At 43.4% G+C, this 20,993-nt stretch overlaps 2 protein-coding genes across 2 annotated transcripts in view; one reads left to right on the top strand and one right to left on the bottom strand.

The window, feature by feature from the left end:
* LOC308336666 (glycogen debranching enzyme-like) overlaps positions 1-20,993 on the top strand; it is a 563,232-nt gene that overhangs the window by 349,211 nt on the left and 193,028 nt on the right. The window lies entirely within an intron of this gene.
* Positions 1-20,993, bottom strand: part of LOC308336044 (cadherin-7-like) — a gene marked incomplete at its 5' end in the record, with an annotated part of 171,659 nt that overhangs the window by 87,649 nt on the left and 63,017 nt on the right. The window contains one exon of the mRNA XM_080793288.1: positions 17,247-17,366. Within this exon, the coding sequence (XP_080649414.1) occupies positions 17,247-17,366 (120 nt within the window). The remainder of the gene's footprint in view (positions 1-17,246; positions 17,367-20,993) is intronic.

Here is a 20,993-nt window from a genome sequence, read left to right as displayed (position 1 = left end):
TTTTTTTTTTAATGTCACAATCCCTATAAGAAAGAGGCAGACATTGTGAAAATATAGCCTTGTGAATAGGCTATGTTCACAATACTTATCTGTGGGAGTCAAACAAATATATAAGGCCGCTCAAGTCCAAGTGCTTGTCAGGGTGGAGGCGGGTCCCCATACAGGTAAAATATGATTATTTGGAAAAGGGTTGAGAACCAGCTGTCCTATTTTGTCATTTCACAGTAGGTGAAAATGGTTGAAATTTTCAAAATTGCACGAAATAGTAGAGCTCTTTGTAGAGTGACGTGATTATTTCTGCCACGATGTGACACAACCCATCGTACGAACCGAGTGTAAAATTATAGGGATTCATACAGGTATGGTGTCTCCTTTTATCAATGCCACCACGGGTCCCCTCTCGGCTCCAAATTGTTCTTGGCCAAACTGTAGTAAATGGTAAGCAAAACCACGCAGCGCCTGCCGTACTACTGCACTGTTCGTGCATTTCACTATGTGGGATAATGGCGGTTCAATAAAAAGAATAACAATAGAGGCTTTTGTTGCTCGCAGCACAAAAAACCTGCGTGTCATTTCCATTCCAACACTAGATATGTGGTTCAATAAATAGAGGCTTTTGTTGCTTGCAGCACAAAAACCTGCGTGTCATTTCCATTCCAACACTAGATATGGAGCAGCGGGAAGTTGGCTTTATGTCATCGGTGTATGAATGTCATTCATACACCGATCTGCCATCGGTGTATGAATGTGTGTGAATGTAATGCGCAATCTATGTTAAAGTGCTTTGGATAAAAGCGCTATGTACAAATGCACCATTTACCATTTGTGACTACATTTGACTGAGGGACTGCCTTTGGATTTTTTAGAATTTGCTTTTAGCTTCAAATTGACATATTGGTGGTTCAGTTTGGCCCACCAGTTTTGGAGATATGGCTTATAGAGTAATGTCTTGAAGAAAACAGCAAAGGTTCACTTCTGTGGTCTCTAACATTACACCTAGCTATGTACATGTTTAAGCATTTATTTATATAAACACTTAACACTTTATATGTCGATTTCAGCTCTGACATGCTCAAGTATGTGAAGAGTCGGCCTGTGCTATTAACTCATTTTTGAAGAAAAAAAGTTTTTCTCCTCTGGTGAAAAGCTGGATTTTGCGCGATGGCAGGCTCTCAGTCAAATCTGGTCACATTTATCCACCCACCCATCCATCCATCCATCCATCCATCCACCCACCCTGCATCCATCCATCCATCCACCTCTCTCACCATCTAACCACTTAAAAAGCGTGAAGTTGAACCAGAGAGCGGACTCTGTTCTGCAACTCCTCAAACCCTGTGCAGTAGGGGTTAGGCCTCCTACACACATAGGCTACATACATACACACATGCAGACTGCATGTTCTGTGTTCTGTCTGTGTTTGATGTCACATTTGTGTTTGATTGGCAGAACACATGCAGCCAATGTAATGCGTCTCCAGAAACGTTAATATTCTAATTGCGATGCCGTGATGTCTGTTCAACACCACGGAACAGCGGCGCAGTTTCTGAGAAAACGGCGTGTAAAGATGGCCATTAAAACACTAGTCGCCCACGCGGACAGGTTTCATGCGGGCGGGGGTGAGCAAGGCGTTGCCTTGGCCAGGTTAAAAGTTGACTTTTAGCGCGTGATATCGCATATTTGTCAGCCAACGGGTGTTAACTAAAAACACAAATAATCAATTAAATAAACGCACGCACGCACGCACAGGCACACACACACACACACACACACACTGAAGTTTGCACAGCTGGTAGTAGTAGTATAGTAGTACTAGCAGGCACAAATGAAATGTTTCACTGAAACTATAGACACACTTCACACACACAATTTATACACTTATTAAATATCAGCTCGGGAATGTGTTGGAGCCGGAGAGATATTGGCAGTGGTTAATGATGCTATGAATCCTGAATCCAGAATCGCGATCCCCCCCCCCCCTCTCGTCTGGCCAGGAGCAAACACTATATTTATAGCAGAGCGACAGCGCTAATCCACGCGGCGACGTATCGCCAGGCTGTTGTTTGTCTGCTGGGTGCCGGGATCTCTCTCTCTCTATCTCTGTTATACCCCGCTCGGTGTCATTCCTGGGGAGAGGCCATGATTGAAATCCTTCTGCCGCTACGTTGCACCACGGCAAAAGGCAACAAGGGTCTCTCTCGCTCTCTTTCTCCATCTCTCTCTCTCTCCCCCCCTCTCTCTCTCTCTCTCTCTCTCTCGCCCTCCTTTGCCTCCGGTGCGAGACAGACGCATCGCAGCCGCTGCATTTATCTAAGCTGTCTGTACAGCACTGGCGGCAGACTAGGAGGGGGGGGGGGAGGGGAGGGGAGCGGAGGTGGGGAGGCGGGGGGTACACGCATCGCTCTCGCTAAAGCCCCGCATCCTTTGACATTTGTCTTGGAAAGAGGAAATAAAAGTGTGGACTTTTCTTTTTTTCTTTTTTTAGAAAGAAGCTGCTGAACCCCTCCGGCCCCTCAAAACATGATGCAGCTATACGAGAGGTATAATGACGATGATGAACACTTAAACACAAGTGTGTGCCTGTGCGTGCCTGTGCCTGTGCGTGTGCCTGTGCCTGTGCTCTGTGCGTGCCTGTGCCTGTGCCTGTGTGTGCGTGTGCGTGTGCGTGCGTGCGATTTTCTGCAGCTCCAGGCACTGTCTCTTGCCCTTACAGTACGTGCAGGGGAATGGGTCCAGACGAGTGCCGCTGGATGAAAACAAGGCCATAAGATCTGGGAATATAAAAGCTGCAACACAGGTAATTTATACTGGGGGGGATTTATACGTTCCGAAGCAGTCGTACGCTCATGGAAACATGGCTCACTGACTGCACCCGCACGAAAGCATATAAATACAACAGGGGAAATTCACCATGCCAGTGGTTTTCAACCATTATCAAGGCCCGTTATTTATCCTGCATATGAGCCACGTGGAAACACCCGTTTGATGAGATTTAGCCTCTCAGACCCAGAACTAAAGAACATGCTGTAATATTGATGCTGGTACGATTACCATAGGAGAGAACACAGGCAAACGATCAAAACAACAAATCCTCCACATTCTGGAATTGTGTATAATTAACTTAAGTAATGCCAGACGTTTAACATTAATTTAACTCTTGAGAGTGTAAAATGAATGCATAATTAAACACCATAGAACAGCTCGCCTGCGCACACGTACGTAAACACTACAGCATATTGCCTAGCTGCCTTCACAGCAGGTGGAGGAGGTGGATTTATATCCTTCCCTCTGCGGTAATGTTCTCTCTCTCTCTGTGGTCGGGTCAGTCAACGTGAATGCCAGACTGGAGAGGAGAGGAAGCGTGTTGGCTCAATATTCAAGCTCTGATAGTTTATTGCCAATATCCCGCAAAAGGTCACTGGGAATCTGTCTCGGGCGGATATACGTACATGGGTTAGACATACAATACGGTAGAGATATATATTCACCCACGCCGCCCACCGTGCTCATCGTTATTGGAAGACTGCTGTGGAATACAAGAACACTGCACTAAATCAGTTTATCAGCAAACCTACGGTATGTGCAGGGGCCAACGAAAGTGGTCCTGTGAGGTTCGATTCGTATACCGTTTTTGAATTTTTATCCTATGATTTTGTAACCCTTTTTTTTTCACCCAGTGTCAATTATCTAATGTAATCCTGGGCGCTACAATCCCTGACGACACTGACCTCATGTCTCCTTCTATGCATGAGGAGTCCAAGCTACTTCTTTTCAACTGACATAGGGGAATTTCCCCGGCCGGACGTTGTGCGTGGAAGGAATATATATTATATATATTCTTTCAGAGCGAATGTTCTGGGGGGGTCCCTGGAACAACATATTTTCAGATGGGGGTCCGCAGCCAATTACAGATAATTCTGGGGGTCCTTGACATGAAAAGGGTTGAACAACTGACAAAAACAGGTTTGCACAACTGACAAAAACAGGTTTTTCAGAAAACTTTTAGGATTTAGAAGCTTCTTTTTTTTTTTAGAATCGACCTCAGTACGTAATGGGTTAAAGCCGAAATATGTCTGCTTAATTCCCTATAAAAGTCAATTCATGCGCCGGAGCCACTCGTGAATACCTGAGGTCCATGAATATGGTTTGTTTCTGAGAAATGAGCGTAGTTTGCACCCCGGACACATATCTGACTGGCCCTCGCTGGCCAGGTACGTCCAGGTACGTCCAGGTAGCCGGGGGCCAGAAGATGCCGAATCTATAGGACGGTATTCCCACCCGCCCCCCCGAACCTCTGAATAACGTCACCTTGTTGTCTGGACAAGAGCCAAACCGACTTAAATTTGTCTTTAAAAGTGGAGTGTGAATCGACCCTATATAAGGTTCCACAATTCATTTCCAGTGGAAACAATCTGAACTGGTTTAATATTAGGCAGGAAGAAATAACTGTTGAAACGGTTGAAAATATATATTCTTTCACTATAGCGGTTTTGGATGTTATCTCCGTAATTAATGTCCGCCATCAGCCATTATCATTATCAACACCATTCAATGAAGCCAGTATGGACATTTCCCACATACTGTATACTGACATTGTTGCCAGCCATTGTCCGGCGAGGCGTTGGTCGCGTTGTGAGTCTTTTTTTTTATATATATTTTTTATCCCACGATTTTTGTAACCCATTTTTCACCCCTGTGTCAATCATCTAATGTGATCCTGGGCTCTACACACCCTCCGCCAACCTGGGGAGAGCAACGGACTTAACTCATGCTTCCTTCATGCTTGAGTGTCCAAGTTGCTCCTTTACACCTGACAGGCGTTGTGAGTCTTAACCACCCACGTAATTCGTTTCATCTCACATCAGTCTTAACCGGACATGTATAAGTGCAGTTTCACTATGTTTTCGCATCAGCGGCAGTAATTTCACTTTCACATTTTCTAGTCGTCTACTCGTGGTGTAGGAAGTATGTGGTTGACTTGATAGCATTCAAAGCTTTCACAGCGAACATTTCTAATTCAAATCATTTCTTCTGGGGGTCCCCCCTGCACAAAATGTTTTGAGATGGGCGGCGTTATGTCCGCAGTCAAATACATTATCATTCGGGGGCTCCTTGACATGAAAACATTTGAGAATCATTGACTTGGAAACATAGGTTATTCAGAAAACATTTGTAAGAATCTGGTCTCAGGGTCAAATGCAGAGATACGACTCTCTCAAAAGGCCACGGTGCCAATATCATATACAGAAACCAATCTCCTTCTCCTGGCTTTGGCGTCTAAGAGTATATAAAAGAAAAAAAGAAGACAGGGCGAGAAAGAGCAGCTGTTCAGCCCACTACACATGGATGTGAACATGGCCCTTTCATTTTTTTCTCTCTCTCTCTATACCACATTTTTACTTTAATTAGATTCCCACTCCTTCCTCATTACCGAGGGGATCGAGCATGCTGTTAATAACACACAAGAAGTACCCATCAAATTCAGATGTCACATTCACACGTCATGTTGTAGAGCCGCGCCGTCTCGCTCTTTAACCCATTCTGAACGGGAACCCATTTTGGTGTTAGCATCATGTTATGCTTTAGCTATTGAAAAATAGCAGATCTACAAGCTCATAGCGCGCCACCGAGTGGCGCGCTATGAGCTTGTAGGTCTGCTATTTTTTGAAAAATCGAAGAACGACTGACATTTTTAGAATCTGATCTCAGGTCAGAATGGGTTCATCAGACCAGTGTGTGTCCAGTGGAAAACCTCGTATGAATCTGATCTCAGGTCAGAATGGGTTAAACTCCCCCACCCCCGCCGCCTTTTATAATGTAATTAATCCTGTCTTGCAGACACCTGGTGTTTTTTCCCCGACAACCCTTGTCATTTCTGACTTCCCGGGTCTGCGGGTATTATAATGTGCGGACATGGTTAGCACCGCTAATAGCTCCTTCATAGCCGGAGGCGGGTTTGTGTGTGTGTCGATGCAGAGGCGCGTTCATTCGCTCCATCTCCGAGGTGCAAATGTGCGGGGCACACACACACACACACACACACACACACACACTTCGCTTTGAGGCTGTGTTCACGCCTCATTGAGTTTGCCCCGTCAATTAGAACACAGTCTCCACTCCTCCTCTTCACTGCATTAACATTTCGGCGTCACCTTCAAAACCAAACGACAAGCTATCAATCAATAGATGTCGCAAAAACAGCCATCTTAAAAGTTTGAAACACGCTCGTGAGCGAGCGTGCACGCGCTCGTGCGGCGGCAGCAACTTATGCGCTCCCCCCCTACATTATGCATTATACATTTACAGCTCGGAAGTTATTGGAGCTATTCAGGATTAAGTACTTTCCCCCCCCCCCCCCCCCCCCCCCCCTTCCCCATCCCAAGGGCACCTTGTAGATTCAATTTGGGATTAAGGACCCACGGTAAAGAGACTTGCAATACCAAAGTGAGCTGGGGATGTTAACCCACAAGCCCAACACCCAGGTCACATCTAAAGCCCCTGCACACATCCCTCCCCCTCCCCTCCCCAACCATTAGCTGGCTGCCTCTTAATCGCTGGTGCAGTATTGCTGTGTGGCGTAGAAGCTCTCAGAGAAGTGTATTTCAGCCCCGGCACTTTGTCAAAGTCACTCTTCGTTTATAGCCCGGCTTTTTCTTCCCCCCCCCCCCCCCCCAGCAAATGGGGCTAATTAGTAACTCGCCAGAAGACAGAAAAGCCACGGCACAAATCTTTGGCCTCATGGCGTTATCTTAAAGGTGATGCCTTGCAGCTTTGATGCTATTGTGTGGGATATGTCTTATAGGATTCCTGGTTCCAGTGTTTGTTTTGGTTTTGTTTGTTCGTTTTTGTCAATACTGTCATGTAGAAACACTTACAAGTAAAAGTCCAGAATTCAAATTTAAAAGTACAAAAGTTTTGGCATCAAAATGTACCGGTACTAAAATGTATGAATGATATTTTAGCAGATATACAAGGTCACAATGCGTCACATCGCTGGTCTTAAATGTTTTGTAATAATAATCTAAATCTACAAAGTATCCAGTAACTAGTTACTAGTTTTCAATTAAATGTATAGTTGAGTAAAAGTACAATATTTGCCTCTGAGATTTAGTGGAGTAGTTCACTAAAAGTGTTGGAAATTGGAAATACTCCAGTAAAGTACCTCGAAATTGCACTTAGCTTATACAATACAGTAAATGTAGGCTACTGTTTTTATTATCTATCTATTTTTTACTGTCGTAATGATACTTTACACCACTGCCTGGTTCAAACTACAGGGAGTCATATTCACATTGTTTGAACGATGGGTATTTCGAGCACAGAATGCTGCACAGTTCTTACTTTGAATATAGTAGGCTATCATATTTAATATGATACCGTTGCAAACTATTCTCTACATTGAAGGGATTATCAACCCACAGCACACCTCCCAACATCTCCTGCATGACACAACTAGAGCACTCATGAAAATGGAGACAAACATTTCCATAATATAACACATTATTACACCCTAACCAGAGAAGAGAGGCTGCCATAATAAACTCTCTCTCTCTCTCTCTCTCTACCTCTAAAAATAAAATAAAAACTACAATAAAACACAAGCAGATTGGCCTCCGCGGAGATTTATACTGGTGGTGTGAGTGGGTAGCTTTTAATAAAGCTATTTGAAAGATCAACCTTGGGATTTAAAGAGCTACACTTAGCTAATGAAAAACAAGTCATAATTTGAAATGCTGTTAAAAGTGTGAAGCTCTATTCATTGAGCTTGAATGGAGTGTTTCGTAGCTACAAAAAAAAAGATAAAAGGAGAAATAACCACACTACGAGGCTAATGGAGCTTTATGGTGGTAGGCATGCTGGTTAAACATCACTTAACCCATTCTGAACGGGAACCCCTTTTGGTGTTAGCATCATGTTATGCTTTAGCTATTGAAAAATAGCAGATCTACAAGCTCATAGCGCGCCACCGAGTGGCGCGCTACGAGCTTGTAGGTCTGCTATTTTTTGAAAAATCGAAGAACGACTGACATTTTTTAGAATCTGATCTCAGGTCAGAATGGGTTCATCAGACCAGTGTGTGTCACAGTGGAAACGTCGTATGAATCTGATCTCAGGTCAGAATGGGTTAAGCAAATGTCTGCACTCTGGCTGATTGGCATTAGTGTCACGAATTCTCACTTGAGAGATCGCTGATGGCTTGTAGTGGTCACACTAACTTTGTTTAAGATCATTGTGCGGACACGTTCAAGTAGTTAAATTTACATCAATCTCGTATTCCGTTCGGTTTAATGAACCATTAATGACGAGGAGCTTCCCGACAGAATAGGCTTTGGCCGTTGATTTTGCCGTGCGTACTTTGGCTGCCACTCTGTTTAATGAAGTGTAAAAATGTGCAGTAAAATCAGAAGCGTTAACTTAGTCAAATTAAGACTTTGATTGTACAGTAGTAGACCGGTGCCCAGCTGTAAAGCACCGAGTCGGTAACGATGGAAGTTGGAGATCCATGCCCCACGTACCCGGCTATGCAATACCCGCTGCACCCGTGTCAGAGTACCCGTTCCATCATGTATCCCTATCTCTGTATCTATCTCTCTGTGTCCCTTTATTCCTATAGAGTTACGAGTCTGGCATGGCCAAATATTGAAGTGTTGTGATGTCAGAACAGGCCAGCTCCATATATGGAGTGATCAGGTGACCAGAGCCTTTTGTGATGGTTTTGAACAACCGCCAGCTATCCAACGGACTCGACACCGCGGGCACGGCACTCCCTGTGGTGGTGTAGAACGTGCATAGAATTTGAAGTTGGTGGGGCGAACGGGTTTTCGAGTTACGTGGATCACAGACGTACACACATAAGTACTGACGTACAGAGACTTGGTGCATTTATAGATGTGTGCGAAACCCAGCATCCTATTCTGGGGGTGGAGGCCGGGGCACGGGGCCAAAACTAAATAAAATGCCTGACAAGCACTTGGAATTGTAGGTATTACATTTGTCAGTGTGTCTCGGTTCATATACTGTAGGGCAGGCTAAGTGAAAATAGACAATCTGCAAGCTCACAACGACTGAGTATTTGACAATTGGCCAATTTGGTATTATTAAAAGTGCACTTAAATTGTAACTTTAGAAATGTGCAGACACCCTGTATACACTTACTGTACACTGTAGGGCTATGCTGGTCTGTTTACTGTTGAGTGAGAAAGTAATTTAGCACATTAAGTTAATAATCTGGGGACCCCCAGTTTGGGAACCACTGAACTGTAGACAGGAATAACGTATACTGTACATGTTGCAACTAGGGTCTGTTCAAAGGTTTAAGTGGTTAACAAGCAGCAGAAGTCAGGGTGACATTTAGCAAGTTATGTTTAATTATCCAACAGCAGCTCAGTGCAGCTATATTATTCAAATATTAATAAGTAAAAAGAGGTTCCCTGTTCACTGCAATGAATAACAGAATAATAATCTGTCATACAGCCTTTCGAACCACCACTCAGTGCTTATAGGAGGAGAGTGATTTCTTCACGAATCGTGCATCCTCTTCTCTAGAAAACGGTATGTTTGTGTTACGTACATGGTGGTGGAACATGATGGTTTTGCACTAATGAATTACCGGTATGTATGTTGTTTTTGTCTTGATTACACAGAAGAACTACAGTACACGTACGTAGTCCAGGAGGATACAAATAGCAACATGTGCACGGCGGTTTTAACAACATCATGTCATTGTTAATACATCTTTCTTTGAGTGATTTTTCAGTGATTTTTTCCCCCAGCTCTACTGAACAATACCATCTTAGCGAGAAGACTATAGTTCCAAGTTATTGATGTAATTTACACATCCTACCACCAGGTTCATGATTTCGTTTCCCCATTCTGAATTCCCAATTTCCCATACACTGCGTGAAAAGAGGAGTTAACGGGCAATTATGGTCACTATAGATTTGCCCGTAAACCTCAAGTTTAGCAAGCATATACAGTAACATACAGGTACAGTGATGGTACAATTGCAGGAGTTTACTGGAGTTTGTTGTAAAGTATAACGGGAGTTTCCTGTAATATACACATCCGTATAATCTATGCTTTTTGCGCAGTGATAGACGTGTAAATATTGTACTTTTAACTCCACTAAAGTATTTGGCAACTTTCTACTAATTACTTTGTAGATCTTCATTATTATTACCAAACATATTGACCATGCACCTCAGCCCGATACACATCTAAACGCTCGCAATGCGTCGTATCGGGATATGAAGCATCAACTGACGGTGAGAAAACGTTCATGTTATGCTGCCGCCATTCTTCGACTATATCACATACGATACGAGTGACTGACTATCGTGAACGACACGACACGGTTTTTGTAGTTTATGTTTGGACCACAATTCTTATATATATATGACACGATATCAAACTATATGTCTATATGGGAATTCATTGGGGACACAAAAATACTGCGCGCGCGCACGCACGCACGCACGCACGCACGCGCACGCACACGCACACACACACACACACACACACACACACACACACACACACACACACACACACACACACACACACACACACACACACACACACACACACACACACACACACACACACACACACACACACACACACACACACACACACACACACACACACTTTCTATGGAGATCCGTTGCGATCCAATAACTGGATCTTAACCCATTCTGACCTGAGATCAGATTCATACGAGGTTTCCACTGGACACACACTGGTCTGATTAACCCATTCTGACCTGAGATCAGATTCTAAAAATGTCAGTCGCTCTTCGATTTTTCAAAAATAGCAGACCTACAAGCTCATAGCGCGCCACTCGGTGGCGCGCTATGAGCTTGTAGATCTGCTATTTTTCAATAGCTAAAGCATAACATGATGCTAACACCGAAATGGGTTCCCGTTCAGAATGGGTTAATCATAGGGCTTAATCATATTTTAATAATATTTTAATATGATTAAAAGACATCATACGGCCGTAAAATTGGGTCGTGTCTGCCAAGCAACCCGACTAATCACAGACACACTCCAACTGTGCTGCTGATCCTCATAGCCGGCCACTGCTACGTAGCTGTGATTCGTTGTTCACTGTGCAAACCCCATCATTATACACCAATCCATGGAGCAGGTGCCCTGTATTAGACCAGGTGTAGCTAATCAATGCTGAGGCGCTTAATGATAATACTAATACTAATAATGATAATGATAATGATAATGATAATAATAATAGCTCAAATGTATATAGCACTTTTCTAAATACCCAAAGCGCTTTACATAAGAACACTAGGAACAGATTTTATTCAGGGAAAAAAACAAAGCAAAACAGTGCAAGGTTAAAAACTTAAGATAAAAGGATAAATGAGGGAAGGGGGGGGACATCTTAACCAGACCTCAGCTGGGGAAAGCTATCCTGATGAGGTGGGTTTTGACTGAGGTTTTGAATGAGAGGAGCGAGGGAGCAACTCTGAGATGGTTGGGGAGTTCATTCCAGAGGTTGGGGGCAGAAACGTAAAAAAGGCCCTGTCCCCCCCAGGTGCGGTACTTGGTCTTGCGGACCTTCAGGAGGTTGGCTTCACTGGACCTGAGGGGGCGGAGGGGGATGGTTCGAGAAGATCAGAGAGGTATGGGGGAGCTTAATGGTACACCTCCTCAGCTATGGCTGTGCCCAGGGGTACAGGTTTTAGTTCCGACACTATTATTGGTCCGACAGTCATTAGACCGACAACCGTATACCTCAAACCCTAACTAACCATAACCATAAGCACGGGAGCAGCGCATGTTCGAGCGCTAGGCCGACCGTTGTTCCTGCTCCGCCGGGTGCCGTGCCCAGTGCACAACTCTGTGGATTTCTTTTTTTCTATAAAGCGAGAGCGAAAGTTTTCCTCGTGGCATTATCGTTTCTTAGGGTGAAATATTGACATAATATGTATATGTATATAAATATTATTTAAATACTGCTAATATGACAAATGGTGCTATATAAAGTAACTAACGTAATTCAGGGGTGCCGTGGATGAAAAATAAATATTTACAACCTGGGTGACCCGAGACAAAAATAGTTTGAGAACCACGTACTGCTCTAGATCAACATAACCAGATTCCAGATTCTACAAATGTCTTACAGTTTTCAGAAAAACCTATGTTTCAATATCAGTGGTTCTCAAACATATATGTAATTGGCTGCCGACCCCCATCTGAAAATATGTCGTTCCAGGGACCCCGCAGAAGCAAAGTTTCGAGTTAAAAATGTTTGCTCTGAAAAAATATATATCCAAAGATTTGCATCAAGATGTTCAAGATTTTTCGATAGCTAAAGTATAACATAATGCTTAAAACACCAAAAGGGGTTCCCGTCCAGAATGCGTTAAAGGCCCAAAGCACACCAAAGGGTTGTGCTATTGGGACAAAACTGTTTTGAAGGTAAACCACACCAATGCAACTCATTGAGTTGCAATGAGTGCATTGGTGTGGTCTACCTTAAAGGAGAATTCCATACTAAAAGGCTTTCTTGCCTTTCTTTGTAGTTGTTACGTCCCCACCAAAGAGGTCCAGGTGTTATTTTGTGCAAAAGCTCCTTATTGGCTGTTTCCCCTACCATAAGCCCTAAATGAATTGCATTGAATTGAATGGGAATTGAATGGGGCGTTGTGCTAATTCGCTTATTTCCATCGCTCAAAATTATAATTTCTTTGTATATATCCTCTCTTCATAATGTAAATAATATCCCAAGCGGCACAGTTTACTACTTATTTCGATGGAAATAAGCGAACTAGCATAACACCCCATAGCCCCATTCAATTCCCATTCAATGCAATGCAATTCATTGAGGGCTTATGGTAGGGAAAATAGCCAATAAGGAGTTTTTGCACAAAAAAACACCTGGACCTCTTTGGTGGGGACGTAACAACTACAAAGAAAGGTAAGAAAGCCTTCTAGCATGGAATTCTCCTTTAAAAAACGTTTTGTCCCAACCCGACCCTTTGGTGAGTTTTGGGCCATAAGACCCAAACGTTGGCCCGGGACCCAAACTAGTAGAACATAGCAGATATACAAGCTGAGACTATAAAGGCTATAAACCTGGCAGCAGAGGTGGGCCTCATCTCATCACATGACCTGGGCAGTAGAGGGTGCACGCACGCACGCACGCACGTACGCACGTTTGTGGGTGCGTGGATTTGTGGGTGCGTGCATGCATGTGATATTTTGAAAGTAAAACCAACCACTGGCTGTCAAGGAGATGAATAAGCTAAGAACCTCTGATCTTCTAATTGTGGATACAGTGTATGGAATAAAACATGTCATATGTCAGGTCATGTTTACATAATTTATTACTTTTTTTCCCATTTATTTTCTTTTTCTTTTGACATACCACATCAATTTGTACCGAGAGTCGAGACCGCATTATACGAATGAAGTTTAAAGTGTACATAAGACGGTCTTAATTGGTTCAGAGAACAGCGCGTTAACTCTAAGGAAATACAAGGTAATCATCAGTGTTTTAGTAACGTTAATGAGGCCCCAGAAGTTTAAGGCTTTGAAATAATAAATAAAAAACGCGAAGCAAAAAGCACTTAAATCAAAGATTTCACAGCCTCAAAGGGACTTCCCTAGTGTGGGTACCTTCACAGCCAAGCAATCCACGAAGAACTCTTTCATTTAAGTCTATATATATATAGAACACGGGCATGTAATATAAAAAATACAGAGAGAGAGAGAGGGGGTGGGGGGGGGGGGGGGTAGGGGAGATTCAATGGAGCTCATCACTCATCAAAATGATGGAGGAAACGTATCCACAGGAAGGGTCAGAGAAGGAGAAGGAGAGCGAGGGAGAGAGAAAGAGAGAGAGAGAGAGAGAGAGAGAGAGGTTATAGACTTGTAGACTTTACTCTGTGATCAATAAATCATCAACCGAGACGATATCAAGGCACATCATACACTGCTTTGCGAAACTTTAAAAGTCTTTAATAAATGGCCTCTGCGCCTCCTACGTGTTTCAACTCCTCTTCAAGGCAGCGGAACACGAGGCAGGATCACCTGGCTGTCTGTCTGGGTCTCACCACAGCGATACGCTTCAATCAAAGCCTAAATTAAAGTGATGCTTTTCCTTTTTTTTTCTCCTCCCCAATTCAGTCATTATTGCCAATTGATTCCTCGATCCCACACACTGCTGTTGCATTTGCATTTATCGACTCCTACTTACCAATTGCCTAGCATTTGCAATATGTTTCCAACAACGCCGTATGCGCCGCGTTGGATTCAACCTCCGCAGATTAACCCCCACGAGGGCGCCTGGGCCGGTAATGTTCCTGTTTTTATCATCCTTTTTTACCTACATTTAACGAAAGCAATAAGGTACACTCGCACACGGTGTATTAGCTCGGTACATGAGTATTTTCTTATTTAATGAAGCAACGTCTCGGTCCCTCCGGACCTTCCTCAGGCATGAGGAGGGACCCAAACTTTGCATAAACATTGTGTCAGTTTATGCAGGGCACAGGAGTCATGAACGCCTCAGCTGTCTGCTGAAAGTTTTTATCCCACGATGTTGTAACCCATTTTTCACGCCTGTGTCAATTATCTATTGTGATCCTGAGTTCTATACACCCTCCGCCAACCTGGGGAGAGCAACGGACCAGGATTACTGCATGTTTTTTGTGAGGGTACCTACCCTAGGGGACACGGGGAGAACATGGAAACTTCACACAGAAAGGCCCTTTCGCCAACCCCGCCTCAGGTATGGGGCACTGATGGAGGAGAGGACACGTACGCCGCCAACGCCCACAGCATCCCTGCTGAATGCTTTCAATCGGCCACGCTTTTCTAAACACACACCAAACACACCTCATTCCCTCAACAAGGCAGCCCGTTGAAATATGGCTCCCTCCTACACTGGGTCTCTGCTTTTCAAATTGCTCCCGCACGCTGCTGGCAAAGACTGCCTGCACCACCCCGGCCTCCACCGTATAGGTCAGAGTATAGTGCATACTACTCAAACTTTACTTTAAACGGAATGTTTAATGTGCCATGTGCACATGAACTGAAATTCATGTGCACATGGCTCTAAAGTACCCGCAATACTTCAAATTCAATGTTTGCATGGCTCTATAACCTGCATTCAATGTTCTATGGCTTAAATGTTAACTCTTGTATACCTTGCATTGCGTGCCCTGAATTTGCTTAGCATGCTGCTTAGCAAAATGTAGGGAACATCATAAAGAGCGGCCATGAACACCAACTTTAACCAGCCCGTCATGGCCAGACTGATATCACGGCGCGTTGGCGTAGATGTTAGCTTGGATCTTCAGTGTGGAAGATTTATTTCCAAGGGTGCGGTTACAAACAGATTCCAACGTCACATGGACACGCTCACTCATACACTCACACACATTCATTGTTGTGTTTCATTTTTAACTAAGGGACTGCAATGGAAATAATCGGCTTTCTTGCATTCATTCTTTTGATAGTGATGTATAACTATGTGTATTATCAATCAATAAAAAAGAAAAAACTGCAAAAAAACAATCTCACTTTGAATAGTGGCCTATGATTGGTCACCCACAACTCCAGGGTGTGCGAAATGTAATTCAAATTTAGGAGTGCCAGACCCAATCTGCCCATGCAGGGCATTTTACTTTTTTTCCTGTGGCAGATTCACCGGTTTCCAGGCTAAACCTGAACTGTATTCCTTTTTTTGCAAAAAAATGGTAAAATCTATTTCTGACGTGAGTGTTGGTTGACTGAACCAACACATTATCTGCATAGTATAACTAGCATCTAGATGTTTTCCTTTATTTATTTTTACCAAGCAAGCAGACATGTTATTCTTTCGCCTATGATGAGTGTCGAAAAAATACATTATAGAAATGCTGGATTCTGGCACGGCTCTGCATGGCAGGAGGTTTCTCCTTTAGTTTTAGAGGAGGGCGAATGACATTCACAAGAAACCCTGCAGCGGCGCGTGCATTAACGATAAGCAATGCTGGGGGAAGTAGAGAGTGACGCCTAATATTATGGGAATGAATGCCCCGTATTTTTCTTTCTTTCGGCGGTTCTTTCCCAGAGTGCTTTGCGTGAGGTAGCATGCAGGCCCAGCAGGACAGTGGCTAATGAGCCTGCACGTATAGCTCTGAAGCAGCAGCATCAGCGGCGAGGACAGCAGTCGCATCGCTCAACATCCGCCATCACCTCCCTCTCCCCGAGTCAACACACTCCAGCTCACACCTTATTTTATACACCTAATTTTAATTCCTCTCGCTGATGCTTTTTCTTTCTCCTCCTCGCGCCTTCAACAACGGTGTCGTCTAATGTCGACGTGTCGAGGTGCAGAAACCAACTATCTCCGCGTTCTAGCTTTGTGTGTGTGTGGTTTTCTTTGTTAAATTAACGCTCCTGCTTGATCATACCGCGGCAGATCCGCAAGCTCGAAACGTGGCGCGAAGCGATGCGTTTGGAGATCGTGGATCTGCTGCTTTTGATATTTGTGAATTTGAATCCTGAAAAGTAACAGTTCTGGATATTATGAGGTTTCACCCGTGTGAAGTGAGTGGTGCAACTCCGTTGTGGGGGTTAATAAAATATTAAATGCACACTTGAATTATCATTCAATAAATACGTGTTCAATCTATTCGTGACTCGTGAGTTATCCGACTGCATTCTATAAGTTTGTTTCTCGGGGAGTCGGGACATGCCGATTCCGAATACCAACATATTGTGCAATATACCTCAGATATGACATGTTTACCAGCAGCATATCCCCACACAACACAACATGCCTCAACTCGCTTAGTGTGACAGGGTACAGTGGTGTGAAAAAGGAGGCCTACTCACATTCTTCACTTGAGTGAAGTCAATACTGCTATATAAAAAATACTCTGTTACAAGTAAAAGTCCTGGATAGGTACTAGAAGTAGTACTCATTATGCAGAAAGCCCCATGCCAAGTTTTCAAAATACAAAATATTTTGAAAATAGCAGATCTACAAACCCACAAAGCGTTGAGCTTGTAGATCTGCCGGAATGTGTATGGGGCATGTTTTGTGGAAATGTTTTGTAATAATAATCAAAATGTACAAAAAAAAACAGTTGGCTCGTCACCACTTCGGCCGTGAAGTCCTCCTAACAATTGAGAGGGGCCAGACTTAATGTGCATGCATTGCAAAAGCAGACGAAGGCTGCGGCCACGGGAGTTTATTAACTTTCTGCCACCGGGCAGCGCGCTGTACGTACCCGTCTTTGGCTCCACGGAGAAGTACGGCTGTCCATGGATGATGCTGTAGACCACCCGAGCACTGTTCCCGTAGGTGGGGTCATCCGCATCAGTGGCTGCCACCTGGACCACCATTGTCCCTGAAAGCAAAAAGACAACACCCCTGTCTTTAATGTCCAAGATAATAGAAGTGCTGACGTCACTCGGCCATCCCCTGGTTCCAAGGGGTCTGCAGAAGTCTTTCTATAATGTAGAATAACATGGGGTCATTTTAAAATCGTCTAAGAATAAACAAACTGTCTCAGCGCTATTGTCGGGTGTCTCTGTATCGTCAGTCACTCATATTTGATACAGTATGTTTCTAGTAACATTAGGGTTTTCTCTCAGTCATTTGATTCTTCATATCCATAACGAGTGAAACCGCTGGGATGATTTGTTTATTTTTCAAAAACAGTTCTTATTTGAGGCGATCCAAGATGCCGGGATTATCATCATACTCATACTCGTACTATAATTCAGTCAATGTCTATCTGTGTGTGTCTGTGTCAGAAACACTGCCGTAGCTCCTCACTGCCTGCACCAATCGTTCCCACTTTTCACACAGGCATTGACCATAGTAATATGGAGGTCTTAACGAAGCCCTTTTTTCGTTTTGACACATTAATGATTAATAATGAAGTTATAATGAGTAGTGAATTATAGTGAATTAAAAATGCGAAAACGCACCCAGGGCGCAGTACCCCCCGCGGCCACAAGGTGGGGGCAAATAATACAAATAAATAAAAACACAAGCCCTTGGACTTAACGCCCTCTAGCGATATTGATGTCAGACTTTGGTGGTGTATATCAAGAGTAGAAGAGCTGTTGCCATTGGAACACAAATTGCGACCAGTTTGACTCAAATGGGCTGTTACTATATAATGGTTATATAATTATAAAATGTTATAATTTTGTCGACTAAAACTCCAGAGATAAAAACTGGACTAAAATGATATGGAGGGACTATAGTGCAGAAGAGATCCAGTAGAACTAAAAAGACGTTTTATGGTTGGCAAATTAAAGGAATTTGGTTTAGTTTTTTCCCTCTTGCCGGTGGGTTCCCAAATTGGTATACTGTAATGTATGTACTGTACGATACACCGGTGGCTCTCAGCCTCTCTTTGTTTTGTTCCTTGGTTTGTTTGTTATGTGTGAAGGATATGTATATTGGCCGCCGCCCCACATCTGAAAATGTTTTTTGCCAGGGACCCTCAGAAGAGAAGATTTGTGTTAAAGCAATTCAAAAACAATTCAACCGAGTATACATAAATACATAAATAAATAGCATACAACTACGTAATTTAGCTGGGGACCCCCTGGAGCCCTCGCAAGGACCGCACTGGCGATACGCCATGTGTTTGTTGACTTAAGATGTCATTGAATTAAATTGAATATAACTCTACCCTTCCATGGCCCGCAGAATGATTGGGCAAAGCACATGCAGATCATAACTACAGTATATCACCTCCTCCTGCTTTGGCCGTCGGAGAGTGTGCTGAAACCTTTTGGCATGCAGTGGGTGCTGGCTGGCAGCCTCAAACACCTCTGAACAAACAGTGCATATAGCTGTCATCATAATTAGCAAGGATATGGTGCAAAATTAAAATGTGTCTTGCTCTCTGAAATTCCAGTCCTTTACCTCATGTCACACTATTGACCATAATTATGCAGACTGGGTCCATCTTGCCAGCAAGGTGGTAACTAGATGCAATTTGCCATTGACTGATGAATCTGATTGTATTAAACAACGTCAAACTCAACAAAATTGCAGCTGTTCGGCATGTCACTTGATTTGGAAAGCACATTTAGATTTTGTTTTAGTCACAGTCTTTTGAATAAAATGCCATTTTGAATAAAATGCCATCTGAAATGTTTTCGTTTAAATCTACAGTAGAATTTGTCGACAAATGTATTTCGGCGGGCCTTGAACGCCTGATTTTACACTTGGATTATCACCCAATCTTATAAAGCTCACAACGTGTCACATCTGAAGAAATCATTACGAGGCACTTCACGAAAACACTCAAACCCAATATTCAGTCAGTTTGCATGTGTTTTCCAACACAATGCCGTAGGCTATATGAGTGTTGCGGTGCAAGTGATTCTATAGTATCCAAAGATGTCCTTGGGAGCACAAAGGATCCTTACTGAAGTAGAGCACAATTGAACATAACAGTCTCTGTCGGGTGGAAACCTCATACTGTAAGTCTAAAATTGTTACATTTCACAATTCTAGTTCAAGTTTCAGAGAAAACAGCGTAGAAAGGCATAGGCTAAAACAGAATTTAATGGATGTGCCCTAGCAACGGGTGCATTATTGTCATGTCCATATTAAATATTCCCCACACAAATCTCTGTTACCTATAATGTCTGAATCGTGATCGTCGCCAAACCACAGAAGCCAACTGAATACAATGTAAGTGGGGAGGAAAAAACAAGCTCTGAAGTGTACTCTATAGCAATTTTGGGGTATTTCATTATTCATCTGTTGAATGTATTTGTGTTAAGGAGTGCATGCAGCGAATCCACTGTTGTCTAGTGCAAGGATCCCAACAAACTGCTTGGAAAAAAATAAAGATAATTGCAGTTGTTGTTTACCCTCAAAAGGCATATTCAGTGCACCCAGCTATCCAAGCAGTCAAGGTCCCTGCCAGGGTCTCTCCATTTCTTTTGTTTCGCTTTTTTAGATTCCTGCCTGGCAATTTATATGACAAAACACCATGGCAACCAACGTAATCAGTGAAGCGGAGGCAGACTATACCCCAGGGATAGCATTGTTAGAAATATGGAACGAGTTTTAAAAGTTTTTACACGTAGGGCTTAATATTCTGAACTAATTCACAATCGCAATGCTCTTTGCTATTCTGTAGTCTCATTGTTTCTGTGTGTGTGTGTGTGTGTGTGTGTGTGTGTGTGTGTGTGTGTGCGTGCATACCTCCTCATACCTTCTACTCTCTCACATGCACGCACACACGCACTAGGGAAGAGGGGAAAAAAGGTAAAGTAAACTAGAAAAAGTGCCCCTCGGGGCACAGGTCTCCACCATGAAAATAGCATTTGTGATGTTTTGACGAAATTTGTAGGAGTAATAATCAAACCGATCTGTGTTGAACATGTGACTATAGAGATGATGCATGGATAAAATCTGTGCGAGTAATAGAAAGAAATGTCTTTTGCAAAAATCGGCCTCGTGGTGGCACTATAACAGGCAGATGCGAAAAATGCAGGCCTCTATAATAATAATAATAATAATATCTCAAACTTATATAGCGCTTTTCTGAGTACCCAAAGACGCTTTACATTAAAAACAACTTTAATAGAAAAAGGAAAAATAACACTAAAAGCTAAAGAACATTAAAAGACAGTGAAAAGGGTTAGCTAGGGAAGGCAATTTTGAAGAGGTGGGTTTTGAGGGTGGATTTGAAGGTTTGAAGGGTGGGGGCATCTCTGAGTGCCTTAGGGAGGGCATTCCACAGGGTTGGGGCAGCAAAGGCGAAAGCTCTGTCCCCCCACGTACGGCATTTGGTTTTGGGGACGTCGAGGAGGTTTGCATCACCAGTAACTGAAGTCCATGGTGACGGAGGATCTGACCTAGAGGGAGGATGTATATGATGAAGAGGAGGGGACCAAGTACTGAGCCCTGGGGGACACCGTGGGTAACTGGGGCAGTGGAAGAGTTGCAGTTATTGATGGAGATGAATTGTTGCCTCTAGTGTGCATAGTACACA

Source organism: Protomyctophum bolini (genome assembly GCF_963924005.1).
Source record: "Protomyctophum bolini genome assembly, chromosome: 21".
Taxonomy (NCBI): Eukaryota; Metazoa; Chordata; class Actinopteri; order Myctophiformes; family Myctophidae; genus Protomyctophum; species Protomyctophum bolini.
This window is presented reverse-complemented; position numbering and strand designations above follow the sequence as displayed.